General features: G+C 35.3%; 1 protein-coding gene across 1 annotated transcript; it reads right to left on the bottom strand.

The window, feature by feature from the left end:
- Positions 1-1,462: 1,462 nt before the first annotated feature.
- HNF4G (hepatocyte nuclear factor 4 gamma) lies at positions 1,463-25,421 on the bottom strand. The gene is made up of 10 exons (XM_035011082.1): positions 25,304-25,421; positions 22,354-22,525; positions 17,719-17,813; positions 14,597-14,703; positions 12,593-12,748; positions 9,449-9,536; positions 7,084-7,236; positions 6,719-6,955; positions 5,669-5,791; positions 1,463-1,799 (listed from the first exon to the last, which is right to left on the bottom strand). The coding sequence occupies exons 1-10, from the start codon at positions 25,419-25,421 to the stop codon at positions 1,678-1,680; spliced, it is 1,371 nt and encodes a 456-aa protein (XP_034866973.1). The 3' UTR covers positions 1,463-1,677.
- Positions 25,422-26,738: the final 1,317 nt, after the last annotated feature.

Here is a 26,738-nt window from a genome sequence, read left to right as displayed (position 1 = left end):
GCTATGAAATTTCAGAAATTTTGAGATTCTGTAAAAATCACTGAATTCAGTCTCTTACAGATTGGGACACTATTTTTTTTTTTTTATATCACTGATAATTACTCAACCAGTTTTTCCTTGTTTCTGGAAATAAAATGTGTATGTTGTGTGTGTGTGTGTGTGAGAGAGAGAGAGAGAGAGGGAGAGAGAGATATCACTGTTTTCCAGATGGTCCATCACTGTTTTTAAATAAGCTTCAGCTTTAGATCAAATAGGGTTCCAATGAACTCCTCAGTCCACTGGATTTTTGAAAAATCTGCTGAGTCAGTGATTTGAATTTGTGTTTTTTTAATCATAACCTATCTGGGATTCTATCTTTTATTTTCTTTAATTTGTTTTCAAGTTTTTCTTTTTTAGGGGAAAGACATTAAAACTACAACAGTGGTTTCTTATTTGTGATGCAACAAATTTACACTCATTGATTACAGGTAAATATGTGCTAAGGTAACAAGATGGATAGGATTCGGTCATCACTCAATTGCATACATTTAAAAACCATAGTGAAAAGCTCACATTTTTCATCCCACCTCAAAGATTTATTCTCACTAAAGTCAAGCAGACCTGGGCATGAAGCTGGTGGCTCTCCTACTCCTCAGGTTTATGAACATTGGTTATGTACCCTCTAAGCAATTGGTTTCTTCATTTGTAAGTGAAAGATAATAAGAGCTCTTTGATAGGGATCCTGTGAGTCTTAAGTAAGGCAATGCACGTGTGACAGATGGTGGCTTGTCTCCCAATAGCAGTCTCCCAGAGTGGTGCAGTTTAGTGGGCACAAAGCTTGCCACCTAAAGCCTGCTTCCCAGCCTCCCTGGGAACTGGATGCAAGCACGCTCTAAGTTCTAGTCAATGGATGACTACTTCTAGATTGTTTTAGGACAGAAAATCAATGTCTCTTGGTCGAGCCACTGTTTTAAGGTTTTCCTTTTTTTTTTTTTTTTTTTTTAACCATTTATCCTATGTCCTAACTGGTAAAGCAAACATGTTTTATCTCAAGATACATCTTCAAATAGAGGCAGATTACAAGGACTAGCCAGTCATCCTTGGAATGGCTATTTATGATTTCCTAAGCTAAATATAGGCATATTTAACTGTGAGTCAGAAAGATGCTTCTTAGCCATAGGATATCCAGAAGCGATTCTTCTTCAAAGAAATATTTCCTGTTCTATAGCAACTGCTTTAATTTTCTAATTTGCAAGTTTAAAATTGATAAAAAAAAAAACACCTTGGTTCATTTTACATTAATCTGGAGTTGCTGATCTACTGTTCTGGTCAAAAAAAGAACACTTGGTTCTGCATCACATCACAATGAAGCAATTATTTACAGATTTAAATTAATATCAAGACAACAAATGACAGTAGTACACAAGATTCAACTAGTTCAGGAACAGTGCAAGGGAAGCTGGAAAAATACACTATACAAACATATGGGAACTCAGATATACACTGCTTGAATTGGAAAGTTTTAACCAATAGTGACAACAAACAAAATGAGACTATAACAAAAAAAACAGGATACCATCTTATAACAGCACCATGAAGAAACCTTGGCCAAGAGTTTGCCGAAAGTACTATCCTGAGTTATTTCAAGACCAACAAGTTTTCACATTTACGCAATGCCGCTCAGAAGTAAACACAGTCTCACAATTGCTTTTGTTTGGAGAGAGGCTGGTGTGAAATCACTGAAGCTTGGTTGGCGCCTATTTTGTACTGTTCTTGTCCAGAGCCTTGTGGTGGGGAAGGGAGTGGGGTCTCAGGAGTTGCTAAAAAAGAAACAGAGAATTGTACATGATGGTGACCGTCAGCCTGGCTCAACCCAGGAAGTCCTGCATGACACCAATATGCACTATTTTATTTTGGAGGTATTTTTAAAAGATCATATATATACAGTAGGATTATCTAATACGTTATGAGCTCGTTGAGGTCCTACTGGAATTGCACTGCCTTCTGAACTCCCAGATAGCATTCAAATGGAATAGAGCATGCTTGAACATTTTAAAAGTCACTTAATAGTCCCTTAAAAGTCACTTCCTGCGTTTCTTAATAGCATTTATGAGCATTTCATTCTCTTACAGACCTAGCAGAAAAAAAGTCAATACAAAGAATTAACAGAAGGCTAGTTTTTTTTTTCCCCTCAAATCTTAGAAAACTTCACATTTTTTGCAATAAAAAATGCACATAAAATAAAATATATTTGGTTTGGATTCCACTCAAACATCAGACATCAGAGAGAGATCACTGATATCTCTCTGATGATATTTGTTGCATTCCACTCAAACATATTGTATGACATAAAAAGTTAAGATACTTTTCAAGTGCTTTGAAACCTATATCGTAGGTAAAGTCATCTGAAAATACTGGCTTTTTTGCTTCAAAATTATTGTTACTGTTGAGCTCATCTGTCTCTTCCCCATCAATGCAAAGAGCAAGCCCAAGTAATGGAAAAACAAAGTTACAGTTTGAATACTTCATTGTTTAGAACAGTATATCCTCCTATTGCAAACTTTTACTATATTATAAAATAATCTAGGAACTATTCTAGATTTTTAATTTTAAAAAACTTGAAATATTTTAATATTCACATTTATTATCATTCCACATATTTAATAGAATAGAAAATGTTTGATGATCATACTGAGGCATTTCAAACTTTATAGATTTTTTTCCCCAAAATATCTTTTAAAAATTCTATATAAAAATAAGAAAAGTTCCCTTTTGCCTGATTTTCATTATTAGAAACAACATTTTTAGATACAGTTTAATTGACAAAAGAATAATCAGATTTGCTTTAAAAAATTATTTCTGGATATTTGGGATGAATCTAAGACTACAGTGGCCTGCTCTAAAAGGCCAGGAAAACACATATGAACTTAAATTTTTCTGTGTGTATGTGTTTAATGTTTTGCTTTGCATGAAACAAATGATTCTTATAAATATTATGTTGAAAGAGAGAATAAAAATGAAAAATAGGATATGATTTTAAAAAGATTAGGGTCAGTAAATATGCTTTAAAAAATACTAGAAAACTAGCATTTAAAAAGTAAAAGATTCAACCACCAGCAGAATTGTTAAACTTTCTTGCCAGTTGATGCCTATAATGTTTAATATGCTGTTAATGTGTTTTATTTTCTGAGTTTATGAATAACTGATCTCTACAGAGATGGTAATGGGCTTGCCTCTCTGTTCTTGGCTACGAAATGAAAATGGTAACATTTGCTTCACAAGGATGGTCCCAAATTAATGTCTTTCAAGTACAATTATATCCACAGGTTAAGTATGTCATATTATTTCCATAATTTGTATATTTTTCTAACAATTTTACTTCTGCCTCTATCATATATTCAAAGAACTTTGTGTTTCAGACACAATTTACACATGGGTTTCCCAGTGCTTGTATCTAAGGGATAGCAGTGGTAATAAGTATTTCTGTGGCTTCTACTTTTCTTATCTCTAGGTAGCAGTGAGATCACACTCACTAAATTGGTTACATTTCATTGAACATTTCCATGAAAACACATAAAACTAGTTATTAAGGGCTACTGTAAAGTCAGTAGGTAATACAGTTATGCATCACAATTATATGACAAATGCTCAAGGAATCTCGATGAGTTAGCCGGTTTAATGTTAAGAGGAGATAGATCAGGGCGCCTGGGTGGCTCAGCCGGTTAAGTGTCTGCCTTGGGCTCAGGTCATGATCCTAGGGTCCTGGGATTGAGATCGAGCCACGCATCAGGCTCCCTGCTCTGTGGAGAGTCTGCTTCTCCCTCTTCCTCTACCCCTCCCCCCTGCTTGTGTGCTCTCTCTCTCGATCTCTCTCTCTCAAATAATTAAATAACATCTTTTTAAAAAAGAGGAGATAGATCAAAGGCAAGTCTGGGATTACTTAGTATAAATTGAGAAACAATTCTAGAAATTTTGTCAAATAGAGATTTTTATCTCGGGGGTAGCTTATAAAAATAGAATTTGTGTTAAATCTGCAATACTATCAGATTAACTTAGCTACTAACCCCTACTTTATATAATCATTTTAGTTCCAAAGAGCTTTCCCAGAGGCCCTCACTTTGCACAAATGACGTGCACAAATTTCAGTTATCACGGCTTGGCTAAATAGCACCAGTCCTGCAAAAACATGGTTCGAATTTCAGTGAGCATGGTAACTCACAATTAACTGCGAGTAACTGCATACATACAAACTTCACTGCTAACTCTTCGGTCTACATTAATTACCTCGATAACAGAGGTGCATTATGATCAGTGACCAATCACATCACATCTTTAAGTTTGTCTGCGACTGGTCACTGAATATATTTTACTCAGTTCATGTAACTGACAGCTTAAGTGTGTAGCTGTGTTCCCTCCTTGTCTCCTAGTGATAAATTCTCATATTCTCACGACATTTTGCAAAAAATGGATAAAGCAAAAGTGGCAAAAAAACCCCCAAAAAACAAAAAGTGATCATGCAGGAAGTGAATGGAGCATGATGGAGTTACAGAATGAGCTGCCCCTGGGAATGCGGACACTGCTGCTGAGTCTCTAAATCTGCATTCTGGAGCTTAGTGAAGGAAAACTGATGGACATTAGTGAAGAAACTGATTGTGTTGAAAAGGATGAAGATGTCCGAGAGGAAGTGAAACCTGTAAAAAAACCTTCACATTAAATGGGTTCTCAGGGACATTTCACAACGCAGAGTACTAACCACTATACGATCACGGTGAGCTACCGGGGACCCTCTCAGGGACATTTCAGACATGGAAAGTGCAAAGGGTAAAATGTTGGAAGCTGATCCAAACTTCCAAAAGAGGAAAATTGATCAAGGCATAGAAAAGATGCTCACTTCCACTTGCAAGGTAGAGGAGGAGAAGGTGGCAAGGACTGTTCAAGCTACACTTCATAATTTTTTAAAATACTATTTATTTATTTATTTATTTGAGAGAGAAAGAGAGAGAGAGCACAAGTGATGGGGACGGGCAGAGGGAAAAGGAGAAGCAGGCTCCCCGCTGAGCAGGGAGCCGGGCGTGGGGCTGAATCCCAGGACTCCTGGATCATGACCTGAGCCAAAGGCAGACACTTAACCGACTGAGCCACCCAGGTGCCCCTACACTTCATAATATAATAATATTTTTAATGAAGAAATAAAATACGATAATTCTCAGTGAATCTAATGTTTACATTACAGTGTACTAAATAAATATCAGGATTATTATTTTTCAATTTCCCTCTACATTTATAACCTGTAGTTAAGAGAGTTCTTAATGTTTTGGCAAACATTTTTAAAAGTCACAAGCAAACTATAATTTTCCTATTGATTATTAAGATTTCTTTGCACGGTTCCAGCTTGCACAGTCCTTCATATGGTCCTGCACTACCAGGCAAAACTGGGACCGCCCATACATCCTGTTGTACTTTAGAAGCATTTACGAACTCACATCCCATTTTAGGGAGCAAACTCATGCCTAAGGAGAATAAGTGACTTGCTGAACGTCACAATCTCCCACAGTTGAGTCCTAGAGAGGAAACTGTACCTAATTTTTGCAACTTCTGGACACTGATAGATTCTTTCCCCAAATTCCACTTTTTCTCAGGTAATTAAGTTTAAAAATTAATATGGTTGAAAAGTAGCCCAGATACTTACAGATCTGGTCCGTATGAACCAGTGTTGACATGGGACCTAAAAGTATAGTTTGTCCAGTTAATGGATCTTGAGACAAATGTGGATGCATGGGATGATGGAGATGACTAGCTTCATTGGAAGCACCTACAGAAGATAAAAAGATGCTTGCGTTAGTGATATTTGATCAAGTTTACCTTGCAACAAATGTGATTGACAGCTTAAATATTGCTATTTTTGCAAAGTGCTTTTTGGGATTTCAAAAAGAATTAATAGAACCACTGCCATATTAAGGACAATGTCAGCTTTCACTGTGCATTGGCTAGATTAATGTTGTATCATATTATGTGGTATATTAATAATGGACCTTGTGTGCCATTTCCTGGAATCATTAGATTTGCTGCCTGTTGTTAAGGCAATTCCAAGAATCACTTACCTCAAGTTTATAGTATTTGGGATCACACTAATAGCATAAACAACTTTTATTTCAGAAAGATGTCATTAGGAACACATTAAGCACCAGAAAACTAAAACTAAACTAAAATAAAATAAAGTGATTTTACAAGGAAATTTAATCTAGATCAGAACACAAAATAAATGATTTCTTAACTTGTTCCTGACATTTATTGCCTCAACAAAATCTTATTTTTCCCTTCTCATTGTGTTATGTCAATTAATTATTTCAGGAGCAAAGTGTTTATTTTTAAGGTATTTACTATAAATATGTTTAGGTAATGTTGCAAAGCTGGCATCCTTGAGCTTTTAAAGGAGTCAAGGCTTAGAAAAACACAATCCACCCCAAGGAGTACGAAAAATTGGAAATATATTTCTATTTACCATATTTGAAAGGATAAAAACTAGGGCAAGAGGAACTGTGTGGCACAAAGAGGGTGGAGACCAGGAAGAATGAGGATTTCAATACATTCAAGTACTTTTGTCTCCATCCAGTGGGTTTTGCAGACTTTGTAAATGTAAAAAATTGAGTTCATTATGTCACGGACAAAAAATAAGTAGGTCAACCTTGTACAGAGTGGGATGCTAATAAATAAAATGGGAATTCTTAAATGTACTCACCACCCAGTAACATTTCTTGAAGTAGATTGTCAATTTTAACCATCCCAAAAAGTTTAACGAACTGTATTTGCTCAATCATTTGCCAAGTTATGCTCTGCAGCGTGGGAAGGAGCAGAAGTAGCTCTCCAAACCTCCCCCGGGAGTCGTACTGCCTGTCGTTGATGTAGTCCTCCAAACTGAGCTGCACTTGGAACCGCATGTTCTTAATCTTTACTGGATCACTTAGCCCTTTTGCATCTATAAAAAAGGAAGAAAAAGGGCAATCTAAAGATTGAATCTTACTTGAGTGTGAGAGTAAACATTCTAATATGAAATAATAGTTTACTTTTCATTATCATTTTTTTAATGGAATTCTGAAAACAAACCTGGATCAAAAAATACAATTGCCTTCAAACAAGCATATTCATTGTCATCAATCTGAATTTCTTGAAATGGTCGTACCAGCTCGTCTAGAACCCGGTTGGCCACACGGCTGATCTCAATTTCACTGCTGTTGCGGTGAATTACATAGTTGTTCCCTAGGAAAAAAAAAGGTCAGCCGCCCCCCAACAAAAGATCGTCAGATGTGATTAGTTTTTTACAAATCGATGTTTTAAATGCCTCTTTCCTTGAAAGAGTAGTAACAGTACTTCCTTTCAATAGTGTTAGGTTAGTTATGTTAGAAAAACTTAAGAACACGTCAAGGATCAATGACATTGATAATATGATCACATGCATTTTAACAGTCTCAGTCACTAGTGATAACACGAAAGTACAGACCAATAACAAGCTAATAATTGACAGGGGAGAAACAAAATATAATGATTAGCCTTCCACTATGTCAGTTATCTATTAGTGTCTTATTAATGAGCATAACACAAAACCTAAAGAAACTTTCTTGCTTACACTGGATAAAAATAGGACTCCTTTAGTGGTCTACATATATGTAGTTGTAATAACTCTTGAGACACAATTTTAACAAGTCTAAGTAGATGAATTCAAGGAAGTCCAGAAACTGGATAGAGACTAGACTACCTAATCCCTAAGGCCGCTCTAATTTAGAAAGTCTCTGGCTATAATAGAAAACAATGACAAAAGCTCCTACGATAACAGCTAGATTGTTATTTTCTGGTTTTATAAAAAGCAGAACATTCTGAATTCTTTCACTGCAGGCAAAGATAATCTTCAGTGTAACAACATGTGTGAAACAACTCAAAAAATGTAACCTTGCTCTTCTTATGAAAAGTTAGTTTACCTAATTATTCAAGGTAAAACAATTTAGAATTAGGTAGCAAAGACATTTGGGTTTTTACGTATATAGTATTCATCTATAATGAGAACATTATTATAGCAGTCTTCTAAATGCGAGAGTGTTTAACAGAATCTAAAGCATAGTCTCTGCAGTCACATTATGTGGTTTAGAATCCTGGCTCTATCCCTTACTAACTTTGTGACCTTAGGTAAACTTTCTCTGCCTGCATTTCATCACCTACAGAGTAACAGTACCTACCCCTTAGGGTTGTCATGAGGATTACAAGAGATAGTGTGTATTTACATGTAAAGCACTTACAACAATGCATCTTACATAGTATGTCCTCAACAAATATTAGCTATTGTTATATTACATTCAATTTATATCTATTTTGGGACATAACATCTATCACAAAAATAGAATAAATAATCTGGTCATCATTTCATAGAGCCAGAGAGAGGTGGAGGTAATAGTAATAATCATTACAGGGATCTCAACTCTCTCAACAAGAAACCTAATTTAAAAGGTGAAGTACAGGGGCGGGAGGGGGTTGGGGATGGGGATTGGAGCAATTACTTGAGGAAAACAAAAGCTTTCCCTTTTGTCTTATCCCCCCTTCAACCTGCCATCCTACTTTGCCTCTTCCAGCACTGCTACTTCACTATCAGAATTTTCAGACAGTCACCAAATTATTTTTTTTAACTTGGGATTTTGCATCATACGTAAGCAATGATATCATAGGAAATAAACATGTCCTTGAAAGTGTATAAAACAATATAATTACGAGTATTAAGTAGACACTGAAGGAGTGTGAAACAACACTGAGACTCCAATAAAGTGGTCACACAAGTCACTAATTCTTTGTCCTGATATGATTCAAACATAATTCAATATTACATTTATTGAGCAACATTTCTTTTTTATTTTTTAAATCTTTCTCAGTTTTAGTGAGAAATCATGGACATATATCACTGTATAAGTCTAAGGTGTACAGCATGATGGTATGACTTACATATATTGTGAAATGATTGCCACAATAGGTTCAGCTAATGTCAATTTTCTCATCAATACAATAAAATGAGAAGGAAAAAAATCCCCTTGTGATGAGAATGCTTAGGATTTACTCTCTTAACAATTTGCCCACATATTATACAGCAGTGTTAGCTCTAGTCACCATGTCGTATGCTGTATCCCTAGTATTTATTGAACTTCCAACTGGAAGTTTGTATGTTGTGACCATGTTCTCCAACTCTTATTTTTAAATCTTAATGCACCCTGAACGTCTCAATACCCTCAATGCCCTCTAAACTTCCTTGCGATCAAGTCAAGGAAAGATAGGGCCTTGAGTGAGGACACAATCAATTAAATCCAATTTGTGAAGTGAGAGTACCATTTGACAGTGTCTATGAATGCTCGGTACCTACAGAATAGATCCGTGTAAGGATAAAGCATGCATAATTTCTTCTTAAATTAAAAAAAAAAAAAAAAAAAAAACTTACCCAAAAGCAAAATATCTTTATACACCATGGATCTCTTCGTAGCTCCAAGCAGTAAATGTTCCCCTGCGTGAGCTCTCAACAGTGCCACCTTAATGAAAAATTTCAAGTTTATCAATTAATTATAAAATATAACGATTAAAAGATGGTATAATATGTGTCTGATTAACTCAGTGTTCTTTAAGCCTGGGACCTTTTTTGTTTGTTTGTTTTAATAAACTACAATAGTCATAGATACTTGCCATCATTAAGCCTTCTATTTTTCTATTTTAGCATGTCAATAGAGTTTTACTTTTCAAAATTTCTATAAGTTCTAAGTCAATACAGTGGAAACAAACAAAAAGCAGAACAAAAAAAGCTGAAAGAAAGCATTCTGGAATGAAATAGAATCAAACAAATCAGAGTTCAAATCCTGGCTTGGCCACATACTACCTGTTTAACCTTAGATAAGCTAACCAGTATGTTTGGGACTCTTTTGTTTTCATCTATCAAATGGGGGCAGTGATAAAAATCTCAAAGTGTAGTCATGAGGACTACATAAGAAAATATATGTAAAACACACTCTGTTACACATAATAAACTGAATAAACAAAAGCAAAGCAAGGACTTGTGACATTCTGAGAAGAGGATGGGTGATCAGCCTGCTGATACTTTCTAGATTGAACCTCTAACTCTTCGCACTAAGCTCTCAACTGAGCTTTATGCATATACTCGATTGCCTACTTAACATCACCATCAAGAAGAATAGGGAGCATTCCAAATATAACACATCAAAGTAATGTGTCTCCAACATCTTCATCATCTTAGTAAATGGCCCCATCATTCAAAATGCTTGTTGATGTCAGAAACAAGAGTCCATTTGATTCCTTTCTAATTATAGCAAATCGTTGTGCTGCTTCCCCATTGCTCCACCCCAGTGGGGCCCTTTGTCATTCTTCATCTTGCCTGCCGCAATGTTCTCCACCGATCTCATAGGTATTCCTGCTTCCTTTCTGGTTCCTCCATCCTAAATCCTTCTTGACAGAGCTTCCCAGAAAATATTTGTAAAATAATAATCACTTAATATCATTCCTCTGCTGAAAACTCTTCGCTGGTTCCTTACTGTCGTTACAGTAAAACCCAAACTTCTTAACCGTGGCCTCACAGGTTGATAGCTCAATGCTCTGCCCCCCACCCACTTCTCTGGTTTCATCTTGCAACATCCCTTGCTCACTTTTCTCCAGGCACATTATTCCTACTTGCCTCAGAGCCTTTGAACATGATGTTCCTGTCCCTGGAATGCTTTGTCCTCGGATCTTGGCATGCCCAGCCCCTTGTCATTCAGGTCTCAGGAAAAATCTCTGATCTCCAGCTTAATGTATGTCTTACCATTCCACCCCAGTCATTCTCCAACTCATTTCATTCTATTTTATGGAACTTATCCCCACCTAGAATTAACTTACTCATAATCTGTATATTTTTTATTGTCTGTCTCTCCCAAATAGAGTGCAAACTTTATGAGAACAGTGACACAATCTGTATTATTATCGCCAAATCCTCACGGTTCCTAAAACTGAAATGCAGTCCTACAAAATATTTGTTTGATGAATTTTCTGAGTGAATTTCACTGATCTAGAATCAGTTTTAAACCCTGTTAAGTGGCGATAATAACATTTATGCCAGAGCTCCTGAGAGGATTACATAAAATAATGTAATATATAACGCAACTGAAAGCTACCTTGCTAGTGCCTTAACCAAAATGGACATTTGCCAATCCATGGCTATTAATGTTATATTGTTAGTATTCAAGTGTCATTTAGTAAATAAAAACTCTTTTTGACTGGTTACTGAATTTTAATTTTCCAATTTTTAAATCATTGTCTTCATACCACAAGTCAGCAACTTTTAAGGAGGAGTGATAATAAAAATATAAAACTGATAAATAACATAACCCTACTTATATGGCTTGGGGTGAGACACGTATGTTTTAGCAATTTAGCATTATTCACTCTGAAATAACCTTCTGAGCCAAGCTATCTTTATGATATGTCAATAACCATGACTCACACCAGGAAGGCAGTTACAGAACATTTTAAGAATGATTTCAAAAAAAAAAAAAAAAAAGACAGATTTCAGATTTCATAGCCTTTTTTTTTTTTTTTTTTTGGTCGCCATGTGAAATGCTGTCTTGGAAATATAACTGCTGACTTCCTATGATCACTTTTCATTCTGGTTGTGTAAATACTTTGCCCTTCTTGGATTTTTAAATAATCATGCACTTTGACTGTTTCTTTGTTTTTGTGTATTAGTGGTAAAGAGCACCAGTCAGAGGGTGTAAAAATATACACTGGGTATAATACATACCATGGTTTACTCAATGTGGGTAATTAAAAATTTTCAAATTACTTGCATCTACAATATATTAACTACTTAGATGGAAGCATTCAAAATTAATCTGAAGCTAATAATCTAATTTTCATAGACTAGGAAATTAAAATTCTTAGCTATTAATTAAAATGTCTTAAGGTATATATATGACAAAATATGAAAATATATGTATTAAGAAGAGATTATTGTATCTGAATTCTATTTCTCTGTAGATTTCAGAGTATGATCCTAGAGACATTTTTGCCAGACCTATTATTTTTATACAGTAAATGCTAGAATAAAATTGACAATCTGAAGGGCAAAATTTTATGTTAATTGTATAGAGTGCCTACAAAGACAACAACACAACCTGTGTGGTTTCTGTCTTGGAGTGGCCTGGTATTTCAGTGGAATTTTATATGGCACCTTCCATAAACACCAAGACCCAACAGTATACCGCTTGCCTCCCACATATTTATTCTGCCAATACTTTTCTCACAATGGCGGTTCCTTGCTATCTGTTTTTCTTCTTCACTTAAGCTTTTTAAACTCCAGGAGGGAAGAACCGTGTCTTCCTCAACTTCACCCAATAAATAAATTTGTAGGGCCCCTAAAATAGAAGTTAAACAGTTGTGCCTCCTGCGAGAACAAGGTGACTGGACAAGAAAACCAATCTTTTCCTCATAATTGAACCATTGTTAAATACAGTCAATCTATTATAGATGTAATTTAAAAAACACAAAAACGTAGCCAGGTTCAAAAAACATTTCCGAAAGCATTCATAACATCTTTTAACTATACCTGGTCATCCAGCGGTAACTCACAGAAGGCAGGAATATATTTAGCCCATTCCACCAAGACTAGGAGCTGTTGCTTCATAGATTCACAGACATCACCGATACTTGCAATCTTCTTAACATTTATGTCAGTGCTTGTGCCAGGGCTTGAGACTGAGATCTAGCATGAAGAAGATCACCTTAATTTATCATTTAAAGCTTTGAAGTGGGCACTCCCATTGCCACAGCATCTTGAGATACACAGAACATTTTAAAATGGAGAAAAACATACCTATATGTACAAGCTAAATTGGAAACATTCACTGCACAGTACCATGCTCTGGGAGCAGTACCTTTTTCTTACGGGCAAAACCGCAAAATAACTGACTCAACTTTCAGCATTTTCCTAATTCAAAATAACTATACAAAAAGATATGCCGTAGTCACATGAAATATGCTCTATGATTTTATTTTTATGAAGAAAATGTTTCCAGTGCATACAGTTCACCAAACTGAGGAAAAAAGATTTAGAAGAGAAGCCAGAACTAGTGATGTTGCTGCAGGAAATGGAAGCCCATCAAAGTAAAAGTAAGAAACCAACTCTTGACTCAGCAACATTGAAAAGCTTAACCTGTAATGAAAAAATTTTCAAATATATATAATTTTGAACTAGATAAAATATAAGTGGTTTGAAAATGCTTTTCTGCTAAAAATTGCTTTCTAAAAGTTCTTATAAACTTAATTTTTGAGCATGCAAGTGTGTGTGTGCGTGTGTCTTTCTATGCGTTTATCTCTTCACAGCTTCCCTTAAGCCATTTTGTAAATGCTCGATAGGATCATCAAGTAATCTTCAAGGACTGATGATAATGGGGATGTTAGCCTCATCATACCACCCTCATGCTATCAAAAATGAAAGTAGTTGCACTGACTCATACAGAACCTGATTAATAGTTAGCTATTTCATAACTTTTTATAATAGAAAAATATCATTAACTTTTCTAATGGGGCAATGCTAAAATAAACTGTCTTCAAAAGGTTTCCTCATTTGATTTTTTTTTTTTTCACACTGACCAGTTTATTATAAAGAATACAATTCAGGAAAAGCCAAATGGAAGACATGCATAGAACAAGGTAGGTAGGTAGGGGTGTGGAGTGGTAGAGAGCTTCCAGGCCCTCTTCAGAGAAATAACTTTTGAGAATATTAATGTGTTCACCAACCTGTTGTTCAAGAGTTTTTATAACCCAGTCTTCAGCTCCCTCCCTTCACAGATAGCCAGTGGGTGGGGCTGAAATTTCCTATCCTTGAATCCCAATTTGGTCCTTCTGGTGACCAGCCCCAAACTGATTTCTGGGACCCGCCCTATGTCACCTCTTTAGCATGAACTCTGGAGAGGTCTGCTGGAGATTTTATGACTAACAAAAGGCCCCCTTATCACTCAGGAAATTGCAAGGATTTTAGGTCTTTTTAATTTTTTTTTTTTAAGCGGGCTCCACACCCGAACATTTTTAAACTTTGGAACTGATACTCTCATTCTAGAAATTTAAAATAATAAACTCCTTCGCCATTGGTTTCTGGATTCTGGCTCTTCCCTTAAATACTTGTTTCCAAAGCAGATGCCGAGGTGAGTTCTTGAGTTCAGAAACCATTTTCAAGGAAGGAAGTTCTGATGATAGGTCTCAGCCAAGCTCCCCAAAAGTCATAGTAACTGAGTTTACAGATTTAATCAGTAAAGCAGGCTACTGCCTCCAGAGGATTGTGTTATGCATTCAGTATTTTAAACCAACCTTGTAAACAAACTTTCATTTAACGACATTAGACTGACATACATTGTATTTTTCTGTTTAAAAACAGGAAGTTGTCCAGGAGGAGTCAAAATTAAGTCAATAGACCACCTAATATTTTCAAAGTAAAACTGTAATTCATTTTAGAAATGAGCCCACTTAAATGGACTTAGATTATTTTCAGATTATGCCTAAGTAGACATTTGATAGTATTGAACAGGACTGGATACTGGAGCGCAGCAGGTACCTGGCGAGACCGAATTTCTGCTTGTGCCAGTGTGTTAATGGAGGGAATGTTGCTGCCATCGAATGTGCTTCTTCTGGTGCTTATTCTATCGCGTTCATTTTGCACAGCTAGGGGAGAAAAATCACAGTATTCATTGGTCAGTTCTTTTCACTACATGTCAGGAAATACAGTTTAAAATTTAAAAGTAATAGTATAAAAAGTAAGAAGGGGCTAAGGGGCAGAGGGGGAAGTATGGTATGACTGAGGATATTCTTCAAAAAAGTAGAAGGCCAGGCCTGTCATTAGAGCTCATAAAAGATGATTTTTTGAAACTTCATGATTGCAGCCGTGTCAGAAAGTGTTGGGTCAGTCAGTTCAACCATGCAGTATCTGTAATAGGATGGCTTTCCATTCTCTCAAAGTTAATAAACTGTAAGATAAGTAGAAGGAGAGTATAGCCTGTGAGACTGATCAAGTCAGAGTATATCCACCATCAGAAGATACAAATCATAGATTTTGAAACTTCCATTTTTTTTTTCCTAAAACACTAGCAGAAATGGAATTTCTGAGTGAATTTATTTAGTTAAGGTGATTTTAAGCTTGCAATCTCATGATCTCTTATGAAACAATGTCCTCAGGACAGTTTACAAGCATTAATAAAGCAAAAATTGCAGGAAGGGGTGTCTCCTGAGGCGATTGAGGTTTGAACATCAGCATTTTGGAAAGGTGAAGACATCTTAAGTATCATATAAAAAGCTTCTAGGAGAGAGCTAGATCTACTTGTTTCAGAAAGGAAAGGGAAAGTAATGTGTGTTCTTATTGAGCCACGCAGGCTCCCCAAAAACTACATAGTAGGGAGTATTACCTTGTATATCTGTCATATAAAGAATAATATAAGGGGTGCCTGGGTGGCTCAGTGGGTTAAGCGGCTGCCTTCAGCTCAGGTCATGATCCCAGGGTCCTGGGATGGAGCCCCACGTTGGGCTCCCTGCTCAGCAGAGAGCCTGCCTCTCCCTCTCCCTCTGCCTGCCTCTCTGCCTACTTGTGCTTTCTACTCTCTGTCAAATAAATAAATAAAATCTTAAAAAAAAAAAAAAAGAATACTAGAAGTCAAATATCAAAGTTAGATTTTACTTATTTACTTATTTTTTTTAAAGATTTGTTTATTTATTTTGAGAGAGAGTGAGTGAGTGAGCACAGAAGTGGGAAGGGCAGAGGGAGAAAGAGAGAGAATCTCAGTCTGACGTGGGGCTCAATCTCATGACCATGAGCCAAAACCAAGAGTCTGATGCTAAACCGACCGAGCCATCCAGGTGCCCCTCAACATTAGATTTTAAAACTTAGGAGATAAACATATCTTCTATTAACCAAAAAGAATGAAAACAAGGCCTGTAGCCCCTAAATGATTTAGATCAATGCTCTACCCTGTTCTGCTGGAGAGAGAAGACATAAAACTATTATAATTTTTATGCAATTATTATTTTATTAAAGAGATGCACCAATTTCTATGCCAAAATCTACTATCTACCCCAAACTTACTATTAACCACCAACTCATTAATTTGGAAGAGAAAATACTGGACTTTTGCCTTTAAGAGTGAGTAGTATTTAAGTTGGGAATGAATCATTAATATTTTATCTTAAAATCATATTTACTGGTAGCTTACTCTATTTTCCCCCCACAGAAATTGTCATTGATTTTCAGCCTAAACTGACTCACATGGAAATGCATATGTGGAGATAAAAAATTAAAATGTAAGCTATGCTTTTATGAATTTCATTTACATGATTAATCCTTAGAAACACATCAGAAGAAATTGGGAACATTTGTAATCTTCTTACTGCTATCATTTTTGACATAAAACCATGCTTATATACGTTTCTATCCAACTAACCTTGATATTATGTTATTAATGTAAGTAAGAGAAATATATCTACTTTGAAACCCAAAAGTTACTTCCTAATCTATTAAAAAAAAACTAATGCATTATTCTATGAATGGTAGGAGACATAATTTAACTATTTTTGAAAGTAATTTTCTTTCAAAACCTGTGAACTCTTAAAGGAAACAGAGGATTGCGACTTCCTTATACTTTTGTAGGAGTAGTGCTGGGGTTCAAATAGAAATAGATGAAATTGATTGACAAAGTATGTAATTAATAAACTACTAAATATGCTATTAGAAATAAGTCATTTTGTAATGACAAAGTGTTTCTCCTTTAATTTTGTGAACTTTGTCTTCTTTTGGAGACTAGCAATCTGAATGAAACCAATGGAATTTTGGTCTCTTTAAAATACTGTGACAAAGAAAAAACTAGCTATGTTCAATATAAGTTTGATACATTTTACATTTCTGTAGTATATTAACTTGATTTAATTCTTTTATGGTTTGCGAAATAGTTCTGAAAAATATTTCTTTGTATATAATAGGCATAAGCATGTGAACTGATAAGCATAAGATACTGCAGTGGTTATCCCCTGCCCAATGTTTACATGTGTTCAACAGATTTATTTCCAAATTAACCATAGTCAGAATGTAGGATATTATAATAAGATTAGTCACTACCTTCGAAATGAAATTAATGCACACTAAAACAGAGTATCTAGTCCATTGTCTCTGTTCCTCAATGGAATATAAGCTCCCTGAGAGGGAGGACTCTTTTTCTGTTATGTTCACCACTGAAGGCTTAGCAACTGCAACAGTTTTTAGAAAGAAGTGCTCAAGAAATATTTGTTAAATAAATAAATCAGTGAATAAAAAGTTAATGTTCAATCAATGTTTATGGGATGAGCAAAGATATTCAATTATTATTGACAATAAGTATGTGTTTAAAAATAACATTTATAATTTCAACCTATTAGTAGATTTTGCATTTATCTTTTGAACAGGATATCGGTATATTATTTAGATAATAATTTTGTTTCCAGGTATAACACAGTAGTAGAGGTAACACTGTCTGGAATCAGACAATCATCAAAGACTGGGTGTCAGTGTCCTTGGGTAAATTCCTAAACTCAGGGAATTATAGATTCTTCATTGAGAAAAATCAGAATTCATGTGAAAAGGTTATTGTGCTTAAATGAGGATGTATGTGTATAACAATTTCCATCAATAATTATTATTATTATACTATATATTATTACCTTCTTTTTTCATTCCTGCTCTAAAACACTTTCTTAATCGACAATATCTACATTGATTCCTTTTGTCCTTGTCAACAACACATTGCCGACTGAACCTATAATATCAAACAAAGATATATTAGTTTGCAGAAAACTGTTTATCAAAACAAAAAACAAAACCAAACACGCACAAATAAACAGATAAATAGACCTTGCATAAATATGGTCAAATTTGGCCCCAACAGGAAGAATGTGTAAGAACAATTACCTGCAACTTTTCCAGTCTAATGGTCAGCATGTACATGGAAATACAAGCCTTACTTCTCATGCAGTCTTTATAATAAAATAAAATTGACTTTTATCTGACTTTTCACCAGTATACATAGTATACATTATCACTTCCATGAAAGCCAAACCTAGTTTAAAAATCTTTGGCATGTGAGTTCTAATTGTTTATTACTAAATGATTTCAATGTAATAGAGAATATATCAGAACATCATTCCTCTGCACTTGCATGCTTTTCTCTTTTTAAATATTCTTCTATTAATTTCAAATGTGCCTCACATCAATTGAAATTTACTCTAACTGCCAAATTACATATCCAGAGGCGGCTGAAAACAGCATTTAGAGTATGGTCTCTGCATAATTAGGTACTACCTCACAGCCACTAAAATGGCTATAATCAGAAAAAATAAACCAGACAATAACAAGTGTCAATGAGGATGTGGAAAAATTGGAACCCTCATACATTGCTTTTGAAATATAAAATGATGCAGCTGCTTGGGAAGAAATTTTGGCAGTTTTTAAAGAGAAGTTAGATATTAGAGTTACCATATAATCCAGAAATTCCACTCCTATGTATATACCCAAAAGAAATGAAAATATATGTTCACATAGAAAAGTGTACACAAATGTCCAAACCACCATTATTCTTAAAAACCAAAATGCAGGGACAACGCAAATGTCCATCAGCTGATGAACAGATAAATAAAATATGGTACACCTACACAATGGATATTATTGTTTGGCAATAAATGGGAATGGAGTGCTGATACATGCTACAACATGGATGAACCTTGAAAACATCATTCTAAATGAAAGAAGTCAGACACAAAGACCACATATTGTAGACAGGCACTCCTGAGAGATACTGCTGTTTTGGTTTCAGACCACCACAATAAAGCTAGTATCATAATTAAGTGAGTCAAATGAAATTTCTTGGTTTCCCAGTGTATATTAAAGTTATGTTTACACTAAACTGTAATCTATAAAGTGTTCAACAGCATTGTCTAAAATAACAATGTAATACCTTAATTAAAAATACTTTATTGCTAAAAACTGCCAACCATTATCTGAACTTTCAACGAGTTGTAATCACTGATCACAGGTCACCATAACAAATATAATCATAATGAAAAAGTTTGAAATATTGCAAGAATTACCCAAATGTGACTCACAGACACAAAGTGAGCAAATACTGCTGGAAAAATGGCACCAACAGACTCGCTCAATGCAGGGTTGCCACAAACCTTCAACTCGTAAAAAAAAAAATTCAATGTCTGTGAAACGTAATAAAGTGAGGTGTGTCTGTAATTTAATTTATATCAAAAGTCCTGAAGAGGCAAATCTATAGAAACAGAAAGTTCATTAGTCGTTGCCTGTCATTGGAGGGAGGGAGTTAGGGGAAATGGGGAGCAACAGCTTAAGGGTAGGACTTCTCTTTATAGACTAAGTTGGTTGTAGTGATGGTTGCACAACTCTGTGAAAATAATCAAAACCTGAATTGTACACTTAAAAAAAAAGGGTACATCTTCTGGAATTAGATGTGAGCTTGATTTCCAGGTCCACCATTCACTCCTGATGGAACGTGGGGATGTTATTTAACATTCCCAAATTAATTTATAGCTGTCAAATTGGAAGGACTTTCAGTAAAAAGTTGTGTGAGTGTAGGGTAAATATCAATCATTGGCTTTGGGGCAAATATCAATCATATAGTAAAATAATAATATTTCTTCAAAATTGTGTCATAAAATTACCCACATCCACATGTATTGATGTATTACTGATTATTTGTGGCTGATTATTAATGATGGGAATAAAAGAACCTATCTGGTGATCTATAAAAGAAGGTATTTCTTCTAAAAATGATGGGTAGCCACTTTGAACTGACTGAATATAAAGTCTACTATAAAAGAACTGGGCCAGAAGAGAGAGATTTTTAGGATGAGGAAAAAGAATTGTTCACTTGGGAATTCATGGCTTCAGGGGAGGGAATCCGATTACTAATCAATACAAGAGGAAAACACACTCAATTAACATTAATGAAAAAATTGAATAAACATATTAAGCACCTTCTGTGTACAAGATCCTGGTATAGGGATTAAACAAAGGAATATGACCTGTCTCCTCCATTCAGGGAAACTACAATCTAATAGAGTACACATACAAGTTTACAAACAGCCATAATAAAGAAAACATGATGTGAGAAGTATTGAAATAGCAATTTAAAGTGCTTTGGGACAGAAAGCCCAACTTCAATGGGACGGAACAGCTAGAGTGAAATGAAATTTGTATATCTGAGGAAATGGATAAATTTGAGACCAGCAAAATCTGAGCTTAAAAAACCTTTACTCTCCTACACCTTCATCATTATAATAACTATTTTCCAAATGGAGAATCATAGCATTTGCTTAATACCAAAATATGTAAAGAAGGCTAAGTTGGCAGCAATACTCACGATGGGAAGGTGTGAGGAGTTAAACTGTACATGTGGTGGGAATATTTTTTAAATTCCAGAAGTTGTTATGGGAACACTCCTTTCTCACTTTGCCCATACAGGAAGGGAGGAAATCTTGGAAGCACATGGTGCTGATATTTTCTGATTCTTAAAAGTCTTTGTGGGATTTAGTTGTTTGGATCACACCATCTTTCATATATATGTATTTCATCTTTAACAGAACACGTGACTCAAAATATATTGTTTACATGTTATTTGTGTTTATTTTCGCTGTTAATTTTCTAAAAGCACTGAATATTTAATGTAATCATAGAGAAAATGCTTTTAATGAGGGAAATCTACTTGGTTTATTTTTTATATCTAGAGCTTTGATGTACATAAAAGCAAGAGTCATCTAAATATATTTTCTTGTTTATCAAGAAGGTTTTATTTTATTTTTTTATTTATTTTATTTTTTAAAAGATTTTATTTATTTATTTGACAGAGAGAGACATAACGAGAGAGGGAACACAAGCAGGGGGAGCCGTAGAGGGAGAAGCAGGCTTCCCACCGAGCAGGGAGCCTAATTTGGGGCTCAATCCCAGGACCCTGGGACCATGACCTGAGCCGAAGGCAGACGCTTAATGACTGAGCCACCCAGGTGCCCCCAAGAAGGTTTTAAAGTGGATGATGGACACTTTTTTTTTTAACCAACTTTTTAAGCCCTCCTGGAAAAATTACTAGAGAACACTAGTTAGATATTTGGAGAGTTATATATTAACTTTTTTTCCAAATCCCTAGAAATCAAATGGCATCATACTGTAAGGGAGATAACTTTTTACCAAATGTCCAGCTTGTTCTCAAGATAACATAGCAATTCTATACATGCTTTTCATCAATAGAGCAAGCTTTGATATTTTTCTGTTAGCATCAGTCATTGTTTTAATCGTCCATATTTCACATAGATGTAATCTGCATTCCAGAACTGTCATTCTGAACACTCAACGTGGACGATCTAACCCTAACTTGTACTATGATGTTGACTAGATATTTTTTTAAAAGCCTACTAGAAACATGTGACATATACAGTATAGTTAAATACATCTTAGACAAGACACTGAATTCAATGGCAAAATTGTGGCATGAGAAATACATTTCAAATTTTAAGATTGAAAATTTAATTTCATTCACTGACTTTGACAAGCTACCAAAATCATCCACACTTTAATAATTTTGTTTAAAAGACTCAGGAGGTAGAGATGTTGAAAAGAAAATCAATATGCAGAAAAATACACAGATTGTGAAACCATTTAAATATAGATTTAAATATGTCCATTGGTAATGTGAACATGTGGTAAAACAATAAAGGAACATAAAGAAAAGACAAACACCAAATTTCAGACAGCAGTTACCTCTGGGAGAGAGGAGAGAAAGAGAAAGTGATAGAAGAAGTGTGTTCACTAGAGGCTTAGACTATATTGGTCTAGGTTGGGTGATAAGTATGTGGATTTTTATATACATTTTATAAGACTAAAATGTTTCATAAAAAAGAACCACCTCTGGGAATGCATCCTGCATACACACCCACATATCCTTACTTTTAACACAGCTTATTGATTTTGTTTGTATAGTCACAGAATTATGAAAGGTCTGTGTTTCTTAAGATTTTATTTATTTATTTGAGAGCGAGAGCAAGAGAGCAAGAGAGGGGAGGAGCAGAGGGAGAGGGACAAGCAGACTCCACGCTGAGGTGGGAGCCCGACTCGGGGCGCCATCTCACGACCCTGAGATTATGACCTGAGCCAAAATTAAGAGTTAGGTGGTTAACCGACTGAGCCACCCAGGTGCCCCAAAAGCTCTGATTTTATTTCCTTACTTCTTGCACGCCATTTTGAAATGCCTCTAAAGATAACTTTCTCAAAAGGAGCATCTCAAGTACCTGCAGGAATAAACGTGACTCTTGCGTATGCTGCGTCTGAAGAAGCCCTTGCACCCATCACAGCTTGATGCTCCATAATGTTTTCCCGTTGCTCTGTCCCCACATATAGCACATAGACAGTTGACACCATTGTCTGTGGTATTCATACTTGTTGTCTCTGGAGCAGAGTTATCTGTTAAAGAAAAAGCAGAGTAGCCTTCAAGTTAACACTAAGTATTTCTTATTTATATTACCCTATGAATTATTCACAGGCTCAAAACAGTCCATTTCCTTGACCTCTTAGAGCACACCAGTGCTCTCCTTTTAACCACCGACCACTTCTTCTAGTCTCCGTTCCAGTCTTCCCTCTCATATTTCTGAAGATTAAACTTCGGGACACCATAGGTCTCAGTCCCCGTAAATATACTCTTTCCCAAGGAAAGCCCATCTGGTCCCATTGTGTTAAACATCACGTGCATGAGAGAAAATCCCCAGATTTTATCTCTAGTTCTGATGTCTTCCATGGGTATCAGTCTGAAATGCCCAAATAACTATTTAACAACTTCACTTTAAAGTTTAATAGAGATTGCTAATTAATGTATCAAAAACAGAACTCTTCTATTTTTCCCCTCAAACTTGTTCTTCCTTCAGTCTTCCCTATGTCAGTCAGTCAATGGTACCATCCAGTACCTAGGACCAATAACCTGGTGGTCTTCATTGGATTCTCTCCTTCATTGTTCATATCCAATCTAATACTAAGTCCATATTTGAAATACATATTGGATCCACAACTTTTCACCCTTTTTCCATGGCCACCCTTATCCAGTCAACTATAATCTTTCCCCTAGATTACTGCAATAGCCTCTTATCTAATTTTTCTGTTTCCACCCTTGCTCCCCTACTGTTTATTACCCCAAAGTGCTTTTGGAATAAGAAATTCACATCATATTAGTCTTCTGTCTCCAACCCTCAGAAACAGAATAAAGCCTACGCATCTCAGGCTTGCTGTAAAGCCTTGTGTGATAAAGCCCCCTCCCATCTCTCTGACTCCATTACTTGGTACTACTTTCCATCCTGTTCACTCTTCAACAATGTTGCCTTTTTAACCCCCTTGGAGTTGGCTCCCATCTCTGAATCTTTACACTTGCTGTTCCTTCTGCCTCCAAGGAAAGTTCTTCCTCAAGGATGTCTTTGAGCTGGCTATCTGATTTCTGCTCCCATCTCTCACCTTCTGTGAAATATTCTCTGAACACACATCTAAGAATCACCCCTCATCTGCCCTTCAAGTAGAATCTAGAACTCTGATTATTTTTTAAATAACTACTTCATTTTTAAAAATTATCTTATGAACTAGTCTGTTCATTTACCACCCCTCTTTCCCTACAGAATATAAACTTCATGATGTTAGAGAACTTAAGATCTGTTGTACGCACCCCTGTCTTCCAGCTCTGAGAACCGTGCCTGGCATAAAGTACGCATCTAATCCATAGATTCCTCTTTTGGAGGAAGAGGCTTAAAAAACTCCACATAAATATTTTTATTTAAATGGTTTCTTAAATGAATTAGTATTATTGATTACATCTTTAAAAATCTGTATGGACTCAAAAGACATTGAATATAAAAGACACTGAATATAGGTAATATATTAAAAATTATCATAATATTGTATGATAATATAAACATAATAATAATGCATATTTTGAATATAACAAAAAATAAAATTAAAGGCTGTCATGTACCATTATATTCTGTGAAAACACACATATTTTACTTACTAATACTTCTGAGTAGACAGACATTACCATATATAATTTCGTCAAGTTAAGAAAAACCTTAAAGAGAATATGTTTAAGGGTTAATCATGTGATGTTATGGAGTTTAAAGCTAGGAATTTTTCTTTTTGGTAATATAAACAAAATAGGTATTAGAAATATGACAGAAGTATTAGGATTGATTGTATTCTAGATTTATGGAAACAGGAAAAAAATTCAACTCTTGCTTCCAGTTTAATGCCATAATTACATATTGTTAACAACACTAATTCTCTTTGTGCTAAAATTTCAGAATTCATCTTCTGAGGATTAAAAAAAATCTTCCACTAATAAGCTATTGTTTATTATAAATATAACGAGAACAGCAGTTGTAAAACTGAGGAGCATAGCAGAACATTACCATATCCTGAGTATAAGATACATTCTCAATCCTGAACTACACACACACACACACACACACACACATTTTTCAAAGTATATATAATACTAGATTTGAGGTGTTCTAACAATTATAAGTAATCTTGGACAAGATTTTTACTTGGAAAAAACCTAAATACAAAGTCAACAGTAAACTGTATTATATAAAGACATGAACTCTAAACAATTCATGCCTTATTTAAAGTTAAAAAGTTACAGTAGATAAATACCAAGAGCTTTGTGAGGCTAAACATTAGCTTTTCAAGTAGTAAGGTTATAATATAAGCCTTTCTTTCCTTTCATATTGTGTTCAGTGCAAAAACTTAGAGTAATTTTAAACGCAGTTTCTCGTCAGCAGCCATTGAGAACTGAGATGACAGGAGGAGGCAACCAGTAAAAGCCTCCAGCGTTCCGTATGTCATTTTAAACACCGCATAGAAATGTACTTCACAGCCAGTCTGCCAATATTACTTACTCCTGTGATTTACAGTAAATAAAGTAACTGATGAAACTGTTCTTTTTTACCTTAACTGGCCCATGACAGAATTCTGAGGTCACTTTATTACGCATAACTAGACTTTTAAAAAGTCTCAACATAAACGAGCCATAACATTATTAATTTCAATTTTGTGAGGAAATGCAAAAGCTCAGATACGTGGTTTTAAAAAGCAAGCCCCGAGTTCTTCAGCAAGAAGACACAGAGCTACCACCTGGGAAGCTCAGTTTGTACCCCTCCCATTATACCTGCTTTCCTTTATGTCTCCAAGCAGATGAGAACTCACCATTTGAATTATATAGAATCTGCATAGTTTCAAACTCCAAAGTTGTATAAGTTGGGTCCAAAACTTCACTGTAATTTGCCATCTCCATGTCCAGTATCGGTTCTGATACCCTCATCATTGACTTAGAAACACACATGCAAGTGCCACCACAGGCCAGTGCTGCTGGGCTTTCAGTCTGTGAGTGATAATCCACAGTTAACTGTTACTGTTAACAGTGACTTATGTGGGAGGAGCTGTAAACCTGGAAATTCCTCTGCAGGCCATATTCTGCTCACTTCTTTCTCTTTTATGGCATACGAAAGCAATTCCTTGTGATAATCTTGGAATGCTTCATGGAATCACCTTATCTGAAGTGCTTAGTGGACGAACCTGATTTCCTAAATCGATTTCCAGTAGACAATAAATGATGTCATTAAGTAGTTAAAAATAGAAAAGAGAATCTCTCAGGTTTCAAGTATTTGTGACATGATTTATCCCATTAAGGGGCGGAAATCACATACCACATGTTCTAAAAGATGGGATTTTACTGTTATGAATCAAGTCAAGACTGTAAGTTAACACTTAACATAAGCACTTAACGATTTCAATTTTTCTTACCGTACAATAAAGCTAACTTTGTTTATGTTGGGGTAAAACACTTGTAATTTGAAATGACAGGGATTTATGATACATTCCAGTAGTAGCCTGGACATAACCCTAATATGGCTTCACATATTCTCCTTAACTATCTCCTTATGAATCTGTGTCCCTTGAATGTTTGTAAACTTCCCAAGGACAGAACCACTAGAGTTACTAGTACATTGTAGGCGTTCTATAAAAACAGCTACATGAATAAGCTTTCATTTCTTTCGACATCTGATGCTTATTACATTCTAGGCACTGAACTGAAATAAAATTATCCCTAACGTGTGTGGATCTATCCATTCCCATCATCAACCTTCTAATACCTAGCATCCATATAGCACAGCACACCTTTTCCACGCACACGTGACAAGGAACATTTAGGGTATGGGGACCATTTAGAAGATAGGAGTCAATGATTACATTTTGCTTCTGAGAATATGTTTACTGATTTTATTTTCCAGGAAAGAATTCCAGCCACATTTACGTTACAAAGTCAAAGTCTCATTTCCTACATTTGTTAAAGACTACGGCAAAGTAATATTTCTTATTCAATTTCTTAACACCATGAACCTTTTATTAAACCTTGTTTAATAAAATAAAAATATTTTATCTTAGAAAATTATTATATTTTTCATCTGGGAAGCCTGGCCTCTTAAAATAAACTCAAAACCATGGGAAGAATTTGTGAAGAAAATAGTGGAGTCATTTTAGCAACCAGAGTCACTAAATCAAACAGTGATCACTGGAATAGTCCACTTGCCTTCATATTCTGTAGCACTCCTAATTGTGAGGATCATATCTGAGGGATACA

Source organism: Mirounga leonina, unplaced genomic scaffold, assembly GCF_011800145.1.
Source record: "Mirounga leonina isolate KUSES-001 unplaced genomic scaffold, KU_Mleo_1.0 Mir_165, whole genome shotgun sequence".
NCBI classification, from domain to species: Eukaryota; Metazoa; Chordata; class Mammalia; order Carnivora; family Phocidae; genus Mirounga; species Mirounga leonina.
Note: the sequence above shows the minus strand (reverse complement) of the source record. Positions and strands in the feature narration are given on the sequence as shown.

What these genes read in the sequence shown, in the direction of transcription:
- HNF4G (XM_035011082.1), bottom strand. Translation starts at nt 25,421, where the DNA reads ATGATGAGGGTATCAGAACCGATACTGGACATGGAGATGGCAAATTAC. An exon ending in GATTCTATATAATTCAAATG is followed by an intron (nt 22,526 to 25,303) that starts GTGAGTTCTCAT and finishes TTTCTTTAACAG; the next exon opens with ATAACTCTGCTCCAGAGACA. An exon ending in AGTCACGTTTATTCCTGCAG is followed by an intron (nt 17,814 to 22,353) that starts GTACTTGAGATG and finishes TTGATATTATAG; the next exon opens with GTTCAGTCGGCAATGTGTTG.